The 15,547-nt window shown below is 38.5% G+C and overlaps 1 protein-coding gene across 1 annotated transcript; it reads right to left on the minus strand.

The window, feature by feature from the left end:
- Positions 1-5,520: 5,520 nt before the first annotated feature.
- Positions 5,521-14,685, minus strand: LOC119572608 (neurobeachin-like). Its single transcript, XM_037919712.1, has 18 exons — positions 14,646-14,685; positions 13,168-13,386; positions 12,449-12,601; positions 11,354-11,572; positions 11,055-11,167; positions 10,516-10,656; positions 10,153-10,272; positions 9,769-9,921; positions 9,127-9,294; positions 8,861-8,950; positions 8,494-8,671; positions 8,129-8,209; positions 7,809-7,982; positions 7,553-7,698; positions 7,124-7,241; positions 6,631-6,827; positions 6,342-6,493; positions 5,521-6,227 (listed from the first exon to the last, which is right to left on the minus strand). The coding sequence occupies exons 1-18, from the start codon at positions 14,683-14,685 to the stop codon at positions 6,137-6,139; spliced, it is 2,553 nt and encodes an 850-aa protein (XP_037775640.1). The 3' UTR covers positions 5,521-6,136.
- Between the last annotated feature and the right edge of the window lie 862 nt (positions 14,686-15,547).

Consider the following 15,547-nt stretch of genomic DNA (forward strand, 5'->3'; position numbering starts at 1 on the left):
TATAACTTGCTTCAAGATGCAAGTGCCATGCTCTTCCGGTATTTTAGGAAGAAATGAAGGAAATGACGCACCAAATAATATGGCAAGAGCTTTTTTATGCCTGCTGCCACTCTACCTATCTATCCGCCTATCTAGCCAACTGGGGGAGGGGTTATCATCATTTCTATTATTTTATAAAATATAGTCTATTGCATATAAAGAGTTTTTTTCAGATGTAATTTTTCTTTCATTAATAAGAAATGTATACATAGATATTTATCTCTATATTACTTATGAAAATTCGGAAAATCTAACAACCAGTTAAATATTAAATGGTCATTCAGTGTAGATGGACTTATCTTCTCTTTGGTTTAGAGTTTTAGTTCATGAATTTCAAGTGATGAAGATATACTATAACATTCCTCTTAATCAAACATAAACCATATTTTGGTCTGTGAAATGTGTTTTTGAACAGGAATTTAGGAATTTAGATATCAGGAATCTTGCAGAGGAGGTTGAAAGCTATTTCCTAGTAATTGTCTTTGTCCTGCCTACCAAGCCCTGAGAAAGTTGAACTCAAAGCCCTCCTCACAGACAACTGCAGTCAGCTAAGCAAGTGACCAGATAATCTCAGATCCTGCGGGTATTTTAAGGCAGTTGTACCAGGTTGATGCACCAACAATTAACTTGGATGCGGGTAGTGTTGAGATCCCTTTTCCCAGACCCCCATCAGCGAGGATCCAGCCTCCCTGACTGAAGTCAGGAGGGCGATCTCCAAGCTGAAGAATGGTGAAGCAACGGGTGTTTGCGGTATCCCAGCTGAACTGTTAAAGGCTGGTGGAGAACCTTTGGCAAGGGGCTTGCGTGCTGTCCTGTCTGCCTTCTGGCAGACTAGTACCATCCCCCCTGACCTGCTGAGGGGTGTGGTCATCCCTCTCTAGAAGTGGAAAGGGAATCGGAAGGACTGCAGTAATCACCGAGGCATTACACTGCTCAGTATACCGGGCAAGGTTCTCTCTCACATCCTTCTGAGATGTATCAGAGACCACCTGCTGAGGTACCAGAGGCTGGAGCAATTTGGATTCACTCGTGGTAAGTTCATAATAGACCGTATCCTGGCGCCTTGAGTCATTGTAGAACGATGACGTGAGTTCGGGCGTGGGCTGCTTGCAGTCTACATCGACCTCAAGAAGGCGTATGATACCGTGCATCGTGAATCACTCTGGGGATCTTGAGACTAAGAGGAATTCCAACAAGGATTATTGGATTAATAGCAAGCCTGTATACTGGTACTGAAAGTGCTGTGAAGTGTGGTGGGGGCCTGTCGAGATGTATTCTTGCACCAACATGGATTGGATACTGGGTAGAGCCACTGTCAAAAGTCAATGAGGAGCAACCCTGGAAAATATCAAGGTTAAAGACCTTGACTTTGCTGATGATATTGCTATTCTTTCTGAGTCTGGAAACCCTAGTGTGGCTCTTGATGCATTTAGCAATGAAGTGAAGCCCCTGGGGCTAGAGGTCTTCTGGACCAAGACCAAGATTCAGGATTTTGGGGATCTGCTAGGAGATCCTGTTCAGTCGGTACGTGCTTGTGGTGAGTACATCGAGGTCACAGAGAGCTGTATATACCTCGGTAGTGCAGTTCAGGAACTCTGGGATGTCAGACCAGAAAGTCCGTAGACAGATTGGCCTGGCAGCAGGGGTCATGAAATCTCTCGACAAGGGTATTTGGAGATGCCGGTACCTGTGCAGAAGGACCAAGCTACATGTCTTCAAGGCCCTGATACTGCCAGTTTTACTATATGGTAGTGAAACCTGGACACTATCTCGTGTTTTGGATACTCGTCTTGTTGCCTTTTGTAGCAGGTCCTTGCGCCAGGTCTTGGGTACAGTTGGTCGGACCATGTGTCCAATCAACGGTTGCACCGTGAGCCTGGTACAGGACATATTACCTGCACAATCCGCGATCGCTAGCTCAGGCTCGTTTCCCATAAGATGATCCTACCCACTAGGTTGTCTCTGTTCGTGACATCCCTGGGAGGAGGAGGCCTGTGGGACGACCTAGGAAGTCGTGGCTTGGTCAGATCGATCAAACCTCAGCCGGGCAACTGCCTGGCGGCTTGTCATAAGTGGAAACGAAAGGTGGATGCAGCTTTGCGCCCCCTCCGGCGTTAGCTCCTCAATGATGATGATATGAGGATATGTAATGTGATATAATATAAAATATTCTACATCTATGAGTATGATTTTAACTCATATATTCTTTTTCGATTATTTAATATGAATTAATAAAAAGTGGCATTTTATAAAGATTTAAAGGATTGTGACGTTCGAAACCACTGTCGATAGGCGCGTAATATAATAAATTAGGCGCATTTTCAACTAATTTCGAGTGTTTTTTGTCGTTTAATTTGTAATTTCAAGATGTTAATAACTAAAACTTGTATTTGTTGCTATTTTCTAAAGCAATATCAGTAAAACATTGATTAACCATTTAATACAATTCAAAAATAATATCAGATTCGTTAACACGAACACGATTCCTAAAAATGGAGGTGAAGTCGAACTTCTGGCACAGCTAATAACATTGGCATCGTGGCTGTCGCGCCATGCCCGGAGAATTGTCGCGAGCGAAAACTAGCCATACTTTACAGAGTCGTGAGACAGTTTTTTGCCAGCGGAAATGAGGGTTCAGTATCATTATCAGTATCATCATTTATAATTCACTATCAATGCATTATCATCAAGGGATTATTTCTGTTATTCTTTTAAAGATAACATACTGCTTCAGACTGCATATTCGTGCAGTGTAGGCATACATTAATTATTTAATTTTGATTTTACTTTCCTTTGAGATTTTCGTCAGTATTTCCTAAGAGAATTTCTTTTAAACAATTATAAAATTATCATCATCATCATATATACAAAGAGGAAATTCCGGATTGACTAAGTAGGATCAGAGTAAAATAAAAGTGCAGAGCTTAGTAATTTCCTTTATTGGCCTTTCTACGTACACTAACTTTAACAATGAAGAGTGAGGAAGGATGTCAGACTGGCACTTTGCGGCAATGACTGTCAATGTCCCACAACACCATCGGTTCTTTTGCTTGTACTCAGGTTAATGTCTTCACTCACATGTCTCTCATGTACATATAATTATCAAAATACAGAAAAAATCAAGCCTTTCTATATTGCAATCAGTTTTACATTATCAAAATGAGTTTAATAAAACTGCTACATTAACCTGAGCATCATGTCTAAAAAGGAAATTGTAACCAATGTTCTTGTTAAGTCTGATTTTGTTTTTTCATTGTTATTATATTAAAGACCACTACTGTGGTTGTGATGGGTTTGACTTCATGCCTGTCATATGCCTTATGAAGTGTCATCAAAGGAAAAAGTGACATTTTGATGGTAATAAAACCTGATTTTGCACTGAAAGCCGAGTTATACCCAAAACTGACAACATCCCATAGATAATTTTAATAATACTTTATACATTGAATCACTAGATAATAGTGACTGAATAAAATTTTCTCGTAAAAATTATACTAGCCGCCTTAACTCTAAACACTGGACACAGTACTAGTCCAAAGAAAATAATCAGCCTAAATAATTTTCTCACAATACCCCTTACATGTCTACAGACCTTGGACAATAATCACCAACACTCCTCCAATACAATATCTCTGATAAACATTTCTTGGGCTGCGATTGGAGGTTTACAACTCCTGCCCTCTACCAAAGCAGGTTTTGTCAAGCACCAATGATGCTCAACCCAAAGGGCAATGCCAGTGCATTGAACTATAAAAGCAGAAACAAGTCTTGCAAAAGTAAACTAGAATCGCATATTTGCCACAATCAATAGTGATCAATTATTCCTCCAAGTGCACATCCATGAACATGGGAAAAAAGGTACCATCACAAATTTGTAGAAAAGAAAATGGTATATGTGCAATTGAATATTATAACTTGCCAAAATAATGATAGGCTAATTCTAAATATTCATATCAAACAACATAACTGCAAGACAGCAGCAATTGAACATTGATGCTAACTGCAGTTTCTTAAATTTATACAAGTCACTCAAGCACATGATATCCACTAGAAAGAGAACTGCCCCTCACTTGTGGAACATTGGCTTTATATTACATGGACAGTGAGCTTGGTAATTACTATTTACAACGTTCTGAGCAGCTATCACAAACACAACTGATGGAGGGAATGGTTGGTTAGTTTCAGTGCCAAGCTTGCCGAGGGGTCTTGAGCTGTGATTTCTACAAAAAACTCATTTCTAAATTTTTAATATATGCTTTACACAATGGGAAACTCTGTAGGATGAATCACCTCTGTCATAGAAAGGCTAATACATAAGCTTGAAAATGCATAAATAAGACAATACACATGCCTTTAAAATTATGTAAGGAAGGTATTAAGCTTGTGGAATATCAAATTTCAATTATTTACTCATGACCTGCAATAACTAATGAAATCTACTGCTTAATTTTATTTAAGGATATATATATTTATATATTTATTAATAGCATAAAAGAAACTTTTAGTGAAGTATATTACAAAAGAATGTCCTTTTTTTTAACCAGCATTTATGTATGAAATAAGGAAAATATGAAAGCTGACACTAACATTCTGGTACATACTCGCTCAGTGCTAGTTTATAGAAAGATTGCGTGTTTCAAATTCAGTGCTATGGCTAATTAACCTTACTGTAGTCTTCATACTATATTACCCACCTGTGGTTTTGCAGTCAGAGGAGCTCCTTTCAAAGTCCTATTTCATTATTTTATGCATATGGCTGTTATAACCATTTACAAGAACTGAAGATGACTTTTATCACCCACAAGAAGTACAACTGTTTAGCATCTGGATTCCTTCAAGTCTACACTACACTTGTCTTTACTTCAATCAGTTGCCTTCATTAGATTTTGGTGCCTATATTTCTTATAAGAACATCTGGCAATGATAAAAAATGACCCCTTGTTTTGGCACAGCGACACCTGACTAGAAGCAACACCTGGGCTCTTGTAAAATTATTGCCGTAACAAATGCCGTAACGAATCTTTATCATTAGTCTATGATGCATGACCAGCAGTAATGAGTGTTAAACTTGGTTCAGATAACACTTACATTTTCCTACCACTACAGAAAAATATGCTTTATTGACATACATAATAGGCTCTTCAGATTATAAAAAAGGTAAGTACATCTTCATGTTTGTCATATCAAGTGTGGTATCGATAGATTCATCACTTAGTGTTACTGGATATTCTAGTTCCCTAAAACTAGATTTTCCCTCTGACAGAAAAGATAGAAACACTGAACCAAACAAGGTAACTAAATATTTTACCTGTAAATCCCAGTACAATGTGCTAACATTGTAGCATATGAAAGAGCCCACTATGTAAGTTATGATGTGATTTTTGCAGTGAAGATGTTCATATGATTAAGCAAACAAGAACAGGCTCAATATCTGAAATCCACTTAGGATGTTTATCAGGAAGTAACACCAAATCCCAAAACTGACAAACTTTTATCTTTAATATTAATGCTCTCTAGCAAACCCAAACACTACAGCTAAAAATGCTAATAAAGATTCATCAATGTAAGTACAGTCTATCACAAAGCCTAATGAGCTTCAAGGTATTTGAAAAGTCAATCAACCTAGTTTAAGCTCATGTGCTCACAAAATAAAAGATGGCAACTACATATAAAAGACAAATTCTTTTTTCCTTTTTGCATACTTAATAGTAATTCAAGCTTGGCAGTCTTACCCACTTAATATTCAGTCATTGCAATTAAAACATCCAGTTACAGTAAAAACACTTTCTTGTATAAGTCATCAGTAAAAGACTAATGACTACTATTCTGATTCTCTTAAAAACAGTTTCTAAAAAGATTTCCATCTTCCACTTTTCCAGTCAATCTGACCTGTAACATGTAACTTACATATAGTATATGTAATGACACAAAGGAAACCATGGAAGCAGGTTAACCAATTATCAGTATGACAAGAGCTTTCTCATATTGATTTGAATATACATCTAAATATCTTGGTCTTGCTTCTTCTACCTATTTTGCAATGTTTCCTGTTCTTGTGCGGTCAACATTGGGAATGATAAGTACACAAGGGAAGTGTTCAGTAACGTTGCTGGAACTCATGGTGCCAGCGGTTGAAGTCAATGTGGAACACAACAATGGATCCAGTTGACAAACCAGCCATCAGGAATCTGCAAAACAAAATAATTTTAATCAAACTTTCAGTCCCATCTCAAAAAGAATATAAGATATGATAATGGATGATTCCAAATTCTAGAATAACCAAACCTATTACAGCTGCATACCTCTGATCATGTGAAAGTGCAAGAGATCTGATTGCAGAGTCACAGGTTGGGAAGGCATACAGAAGGGCAAGAGAGAAAGTGCGCCACACTTCAACAATACCCTTGTCTCCTCCAGTCATCATGTACTCTCCATCACGGCTCAGGATAACACACTGAAAATGAATCTCGGGTTAAACAAGTAATTCTCAAGAATACTATGTCAAGTAAATAGTGAGAAGACTAAAGCTACACTTAATCCAATACTACTACTGCAAATAATAAAAATAATCATATACATCTTAGGACTAACCTGAATATTATCATTGTGGGATTCATGTCGCAGTCTCTTTCCATTCATGGTATAAGCACCCACATGTCCTCGATCATAGTTGATGACTATCAAGCCCTCACGAGACAGGGCAACATTTTCAGGAGACAGGAAGCCATCTGGTGCTTCTAAGGACCTCAACAAATCTCCAGATGTGGTGTGAATAAGAACAGGTCCATCTAGAATGTAAAGGATTTTTATATAAGGAAAAATTAAATACATATTTTTTTATGTATTAGATGTAGATAGGTTCACTTAACTGAAGTTTCTGAATCTTTACAGATGATATGTTATACATCTAGTCATATTTCAACTTGTAGTCATTACTTGGATATAGAATATAATATTGATGCTTTAGATTAGCAAGTATATCAGTATTATATAAACGAAAATTACCGATTACTTAAAACAACAACAACAAAGGCTGTAAACTACAAATGATGTATCAAGGGAAATAAATGAACTTTGCTCTTACCCTTTGAACCTGATACTACAAGACCAAGCTCAGCTGAGATGACAACAGCTGTGACCTCTGTCTCATGTCCAGTTAGTGTTGCTCGTGGTGTTGGCGAATCTCCCTCACCCATGATCATCTACAAGCAAGGTGTATCAATTAGTATCATATAATGAATAAGGATGTAGAAATAAACATTTATCAACAAACTGTGATTAATAATATATTCAGTTGAAGGAATTTGATGCATAGATATATTATTAAATAAAAATAAAATATAAGAGAGCTATATGCTATTTGTAGCTAGATTACACAAGTGGAGAGTAATTTGTGGTTCATGACCAATATAATATCAATGCAGAAATAAAATTCTTATTTTCTGCCTAGGTACAGGCTGGGTTTCATTCCACTTCAGTAACTTCATATTCAGAATAGATTTGATATACATACCTGTGTCCGTGCATTCCAGTGCCACAAGAGAACTGTGCAGTCATGTGCCCCTGATGCTACATAGCAGTCACTGGTGATGTTACATTCGCTGCGACTCAGGCACGTAACCACACCATAGTGACCAAACACTATCTGCACAATCTTTGCTGTTGTTGGAAAAAGTAGTTTGTCAGAGTTATTTCATAAAATTAGTTTTTAAATCTATACAATGAGAATTTTGTTTCACATTACTCTTAATCTTTCTACACTACAATACCTGTTTCTGTAGAGAAGACACGGAAACTGTTGTCCCAAAAGCCGCAGGCAATGATGAACCTTGAGTCCACTGTTGTAACAAAGCAGTTGCTCCTCATGCGAACCTTCTGACTGAAGTTGTCTCCCAGGTGACGCTTCTGCTGTTGGCTACTGCTGTTGCCTGTTGCAGCTTGTTCTGCAAAGAGAAAATGGGCAATTAGATCTATATTCTACAAAACATGCAAATATATTTTAGAATTTAGATAAGAATTCTGATCTCTTAATGAATGCATGTTACTGGTGATGTAACAGTGATTTTCAGTAAATTAACGAACAACTTACGAAGGACGGGATCCATGGACAGAGGCAAGAGAGTGGACGGTGACTGGCTTCCTTCAGCATAGCTGGGACTCTGTACATTCACTGTAAAATAGAAATAAAACAATGATAATGATAAATGACATGCATCTGTATGGCTTTGTATGCCGTTTTTTATATGCAAAAAATTATATTATAAATGTAGAAAACGTATGAATGAGAATAAATGTCTTCCTCAATACAAGAAATCGGTCAAATACATCTCTTGTATTGTGAAGATATTCATTCTCATTCATACTTTTTCTACATTTGTCACCATGAATATGGTTCATCATATTATCAATTCTAGACTATATCATTTTGCACCTCCAAAAATGAAAATACTGTACCTGAATAGTTGGTGTTCCAGCGATTGATTGCGAAATGATGGTTGTTTGTGATGGTGACAACAGATGGAAGAGGAAGCTGAGGGTAAGTATTAGCAGAGATATGACAGATGGGAGAGTTGCTCACAAACTTCATAACCATACACACGTCCTCGCACACACCAGAGAACATCAGAGGTGACTGAAATAAAAAAGAACATTAGTTGCTTGTAGCTGTTTACTGACTGCAAAATTTACCAATCTGATCTGATATTTCATTGCTAATATCATTCAATGTGCTAGTACGAATCCAAATCAGTTTATGATAAATATCTAAACATTAACCTACTGTTCTAAGTTTTTGCAATTGGTTCACAATAAAGTGACTTACTAAATGCATAGCAGAGGAGCGAGGTGGATGGGGCTCCATTAACAGCTGTGAAGGTGTCTGTCCAAAGTTTCTTATCTGGTTCTCAATTGCCTGAAGATGGTATAATGATTCAGTAATAGGTAAGCATTATAGATTTCATTAAAAAATCCTAAAACTTGTACAATTATACAACACATGAATTTTCTCTTACGATTAATATGTACCTACAAGATAATATGTATATATTTTCAACTGTTAACAATAACGAAAAAAATCCAACTACTAACCTCCCTCATCACAGGATCCTGTATAGAATCCAAATCTACAGATCCTTCGTAGGTGAGGTAGTAGAAGACATTGGTGGCTCGTACAGCTTCGGGTCCACGTTGTTTGTAGCCAAAGATGAGGTCAATCCACTGGTGGAGCTGGCATGATACAAATTCTGACTCCAGTGCCTGTGGACAAAATGCAAAACTGATGAAGTCCTGTCTGTTAATTTATTTTACTGCCAGAAGTAATAGAATACCATGGAATCTTAGGTGACGGAGACTGAGACCCAATGTAGGGGATCACCCCGCCTTGGACCTCAGCCCTAGCCTCAACAAATTTTGCATGGTCTTTCCTTCTTCTCTTCTGTCCACCTATCCTAATCGTTAACTCATCTTTACCCTTTTCACCACAATACCTTATTATAAAGCTATAATTCGCTCCCACTCCCAACCCTATCACTGTATTTTGAATATGCCGTTAATGACCTTAGATGTTGACGCGGCAGAATTTTTTCAATCAATAAATAAAATACCATGGAATGCAGCAAATAAAGATGGCAATCATGTAATAAATAATTCCATAACTTGACAAATTATAACAACTGAATGATGTGACACCTAACAGGAGAGTTAATAATTTTTCTTTTCCCCAAATCGTACCATTCTATTGATCCGGATAAATTCCTCTGGTGAAGAAGCCCAAGGTGGAAGAACAACGTCATCAACAATCCCGTCCTCTTCTGTTGCTCCAAGTTTGTACCTGTTCCAGTTCACAAACATCTCCGGTAGGTAGTAAAACTCTGGGATGAGTTCCTGTACACCAAAAAGACAAAAAACGTCACCATTTAGTTTCAAAAAGACATATCAAGTAAAACATGGATGAAATCAGTTTCTATAAGACACTTGTACTTTAGATTATTATACGATTCTTCCTGATCTTGTAACAATATATATAAAAATTATAACATCTGTAGTATGGTATTCATTCAACCCTATTTTTCAACTAATTTAACATCAATAAACACTTATTCTATTCTCTCTCACCTTGACATCAGAAGTGTCTCGCTGACAGTTCTTCCAAGCTGTGGCGACGGAGGAGAACATGCGGTTCGGGTGGTCGAACTTGCCTCCTTGCAGGGCCAAGAACATGGTGGTGAAGGGTTCCTAGAAATAGAATACCAGAACCATTATTGCATGAAATCCCTTTAAATTTACCTAAGTAATGAAAAATAAAAATATAGTTATTTATATAAATCAATAAGTCACATCAGGATTCTACTCCAAAAGTGAAGGAACGCAGTGCATAGCTTCCCTTATGCAACAAAAACACATTATCCAAATTATCCCCTTGCAGAAATTCCTTCATGCAACAAAGCACAACATTATCCAAGTTATCCAATCGCTTACAAGTCTAATGAGCCAGTTGAGAGTGAAGGCCGCGGTGGAATAGTGAGTGCCGTAGTGGAAGGGAGGAATCTGGTCGTGTTCCCAGGAGTTGTAGCGCTCCTCGAAGAAGGCGCGGCGCGAGGGGTTCAGGGCGCCGATGGGCTGAAGGGGAAGGAGGAAGGCGAAATTAAATGGCGCACAAATATAATGTCAGTTAAATATAAAATCCCTGATATATGTGAACAGGAGAACCGGTAACCGGTAAATTAGCTGTTGGGTGTGTATAGAGACAATAATAAGTAAATTAAGGGCAGGATTCTTCTAATAACAGGTGAAAAGATCAATTGGAAGAGGTCTGAGAATCTGTCAGTGATGAAACCATAAATGCCAATATCGCATAAATTAATTAGCGTGTACCTCAAAAAATATGTAACTAAACAATACATCTTAGACGGTCATCGCAATTACACATCACAATCTTTCGCAACAAATATAAATCACGGACTTAATATTAAATAAAGTGTGATATAAAGCCATATACAATGAAAACGTTGCCCCACCTTGGATAAGTCTCTGTAGTTGGACGGTTGGGAAAGGTCAAGTTCGTGTGTGTCGAAGTTGGTGAGGACCCAGGGGAACACCGGGTACTGGTTCAGGTCATTGTAGGTCCGACCTGTGGAGAAAAGGTTGAGCTATCATACGAAGTACTGAAAAAATCCAATTATTGCTGTTAGTAGCAGGGGAAACCTGAAAAAGACGTCACGAGGACTTCGGAATACCTATGGTAAAACAGAAAGAGGAAAATTTGATTAGCTATGAAAATATAAATATAAACACAACATCAACCCAAAGTAATTACCTGCAATAGTGTTCAGGAACATCAAGTACTCGAAGTTGGAGATCTCGCGGCGCTGCCACTTCTGCGTCATGTTGGATGCGCGGAAGAGCTGCCTCGGGGACATCATGGAGGCTCTTCGCGTCTGCGGGATGCCATACTTGATGCCCACACCCACTCGGGGCAGCGCCTTGGCCACGCGCTTGACCGTCGTTTGGTCGGGGAACGCGAAGAACACCGACGCTGCAGGGGAGGAGGTGGCAACGGCGGAGGAAGGGGAGGGAAAGGACGTGTGCATTAGTTTTGCTTGATACGGTTACGTTGTTGGGCGAAAGACGGAATCAAATAGAGGGACAGGCAGTGTGGAAGAGAGTGAGTAATGAAGATAGCCCGGGGAGGGAGAAAAAAGTAAGAGAGAACAAACGAGAGAGAGAGAGAGAGAGAGAGAGAGAGAGAGAGAGAGAGAGAGAGAGAGAGAGAGAGAGAGAGAGAGAGAGAGAGAGAGAGAGAGAGAGAGAGAGAGAGAGAGAGAGAGAGAGAGATTATTTTCTACATACTTCTGAATTCCTAAGGAATCGATCAGTATCATATATGGAACATTTCAGTTAAATGAGATTCAGTTCAGTATTAGCGTATGTGCATTTTATGTTGTAGTTTTTTTTTTATTAATCTATTCATTCATATCTTATTTTCATTTATTAGTTTATTTCTATTTATGCATTTATTTCATTTACTTATATCACTTACTAATTTAATAACCATCATAATATTCACAACATTAATAATAATGATGATGATAATAATAATAATAATAATAATAATAATAATAATAATAACAATAACAATAATAATAATACTTATTATTATTATTATTATTAGCATTATCATCATTATTATTACTATCATTTATCAATGTGTGTGTGTGTGTGTGTGTGTGTGTGTGTGTGTGTGTGTGTGTGTGTGTGTGTGTGTGTGTGTGTGTGTGTGTGTGTGTGTGTGTGTGTGTGCGCGCGCGCGCGCGTGTGTGAACGAGAGAGCACGCACGTGGAGCCCTTATACACTGAGCATGTGGATAATTGCGCGTGCCCGTGACTGCGAGGCGCACACGGCCAAACTTACTCCTTGAGGCGAGGAAGATCTCGAGGGCGGTGTTCTGAAGGAGGTAGCGCCGGCTGAAGATGGCGCGCACCTCGCTGAAGTGCCATTTTCCGTGCACATGTTCGCAGTACTTGACCACCTGTAATAATAGGGAAAAATAATTAGATTTGTCATCTTCAAAAGGGAAACAAATTTCTTATCTGCATAATATGTATTGCGAGATGTGGGGGGATTAACATTACCAATCTAGTCGCTTATATTAATATTTTTTTGTTCAGTCACTTATAAAAGGAATTCAACTGAAATTATGATATTCATAAAAGACTCTACACTGCTCTGGCGAGATTTTACATTTAGCTATTGTCTCAGAATAAAAGTATAATAACTTACTCTTATTTATGAAGGAACTTTGTGTATTATTTGAACTTGGTGTTCTTATTTATAAAAATATCTCAAACGAGTTATAATATCCATTTAATAAACTATATATTGTATGTCCGTAGTCCCCGATTCTTATATTTGTTGAGAGAGAAGTCCATAACCCACCTCCCAACACTTCAACTATCAAACAAAAAGGTCAACAACAACAAATAAACACAACGACCACTTTGCCAACAGCAACAGACCAACAGGAAAAAGTCAAATCCCGAACCAAAAGCCAGCGGCAGAGATCGCACGGGAAGGGGGGGGGGGGGTCGAGCACCTCCTCTCTCTCCCCCTCATCCCTCCTCTCCCCCCACCTCCGTCCCTGCCTCCCTCAGTCGCTGCGCCGCCCTTCACGCCTTCTGCCCCTGCGCGGGAGTGAGGGAGGGCCGTGGGAGGGGAAACATGCAGGATCAATACGGCAGCGGAGGCGGCCCCCGGCAGACATTTGCAAGGTGCACCACCCAAGCTGTCCAAGATGGCCGACGACGCGATCGGGTCGGGGAGGCTTTCGGCACGGAGGACTCGCTTCCAAACTAATATTCACAAAATCTAAAACATTTATGTGCTTTCCCATAGCAATACAAAACGGCTTTCACAAGCGGTACGTGACGTTCTGCTATCCGCAATCCCTCTATGATTCCTGTACACTGATGAAATTTTCGGCCGCCCCCCAAAAAATAATTCCCAGTCACTACCAAATTTCAAAATGATCAAAATCCACTGGTATTCCTCCGCGCAGCAGTGACGATAACGCCGACAAAAGCGAGAACCGCCAAGAAGGTCTCCCGAGACTATGCGAAGCGAGGCGCAGGTGAAAGCGGTCACGTGACCCTGCCAAACAAAGGCATCGGCCTCGAACAATTTATGACATCCAGCGCTGACAGCAAAGGCGTTACGAGACACGCAAAAATCTCTCTGTTGTCTCAGGGGGGGGCCGCCGCTCCAGACAAATGAAGATCTAATAGTAAAAATAGCGTAAGTAACACGAAAGTTGTCGTATGATAGGGAAGGGAGCTGTAACGGCGTTGGGGCAGAAACAAAGGCATTTAAAAGGAAAAAACGAATTACTTTTTCGTATTTCATATGTGCACAAGTCGAGCGCCAAAGAAGTTAAAACACATCCCTATAAAAACTATTTTCCAACGACAATAAGCATATTTAGAAAAACAAAGATCCCTGAAGTCGATCGCATGCGATTGTTATACTGAAAGAAAAACATGCACAGGTCTAAACAGAAGTGCGCGTTATTAACAAAAGTAACGTGCATTATCTCCAATAATATTCAATATTGTCCCGAATCAAATATAGAATTGTGTGTTTTATAATAATGTACCTTCATCGCATTAAAAAGCAACCAGAAGCGCGTACTATAGCGGATTATCGTGATTTTTTTTTTGTCTCACAACGAAGCTTAATGCTTGTATCGCAATGTGACAAAAGATCAAAAGGAAATATAACTAATCAGAAACGAAACAGATCTTTCAAAAATCGTCAGATCTAAACCAAAGACATTATCCTAAACTACCAATAAGTAACAATTATAAAGTGAATGTTACAACAGAAATATAAGCGCATTTATAAAAAGCAATAAGTAAAACAAACAAACAACAAAAAACAATGACAGAACACCTTGGTCTGAATCAAGAAAACGCATTTAAAGCAACTATACGCTTGTCACTGATAGACGAGCACTTGTAAAACCAACGACAGACTCGGATGATTAGGAAACACAAGCGTTATCCTGAACAAGTGTTACACAGAACATTTGTGCATAAAAGAGAACTCTCCTTACAAGGGAACAAGTCTGTGTGGTAGGACTCGCAATTACCCATCATCGCGAATAGTAACTAACTACAGGGACACATTACGATGACGCCACCATTAATAACGAAAACAAAATTACCATTAATAACGAAAACAAAATTTGCCACTAATAACGAAAACAATATCAAACATCTATCGAGGGCACAATCTACCCGCGGATCATATCCTGAAAATTACTAATATGTTACCAAAACAGTTATTTATCAGTAGAGAGGGGAAATGTATAAAACAAACTAAGCCTTGAAAACACATAAGGAACGTATATCGTACGAAGAAACAGTTGCCGCATGTAAGGGAATACTTGTCACGGATAAAGTTTTGTTGAGAGCAGTGGCAATTTTCTTAAGAATAAGAAAAGAGTATAGAAGGATAAGGATTAGATGACGAAGAAGACAATAAATGACAGAAGTAAAATAGCGAACTTGAAAGCGGCACCCCATTTTATAACAGAAAATTGCTTTAATGTCTAAGAAAAAAATCGTAATTCCTTATACGGAAGAAACTACATCGTTCAATTCTATGTGCACTTGAAAATACAAATTGCAAAACAGCAAAAAAGCGAATATAAATATATAAATTATACCAAAGCGACATGAACTAATATACTCAGAATGAATAATAAAAAAGAAACATAAAACTTATCAAACCAACGTAACTAGAAAACAAACATACTGAACAAAAATTCACGAAGAAAAAGTAAAGAAACGATTGCGCATGTATCCCTCCCGCCCCAACAAAACGGCCAACACTTTTCATATTCTCGGCTCGTTAACCGTCATCCCAAAACAAACATACAGATGGATATGCTTCATGAGACAAATAAAAAAAAGGAAAAATAACACGAAAACAAAGCCTGTGGGTGCAAGAACG

This window comes from Penaeus monodon, chromosome 4 (assembly GCF_015228065.2).
Source record: "Penaeus monodon isolate SGIC_2016 chromosome 4, NSTDA_Pmon_1, whole genome shotgun sequence".
NCBI lineage: Eukaryota > Metazoa > Arthropoda > Malacostraca > Decapoda > Penaeidae > Penaeus > Penaeus monodon.

Excerpts from the sequence above, each read along its gene's own strand:
- LOC119572608 (XM_037919712.1), bottom strand. The coding sequence starts at position 14,685 with ATGGGTAATTGCGAGTCCTACCACACAGACTTGTTCCCTT. Across the intron at positions 7,699-7,808 it reads TGTCTTCTCTACAGAAACAG|CAAAGATTGTGCAGATAGTG; the intron begins GTATTGTAGTGT and ends TTCCAACAACAG. Across the intron at positions 6,228-6,341 it reads GCACTTTCACATGATCAGAG|ATTCCTGATGGCTGGTTTGT; the intron begins GTATGCAGCTGT and ends TTTGTTTTGCAG.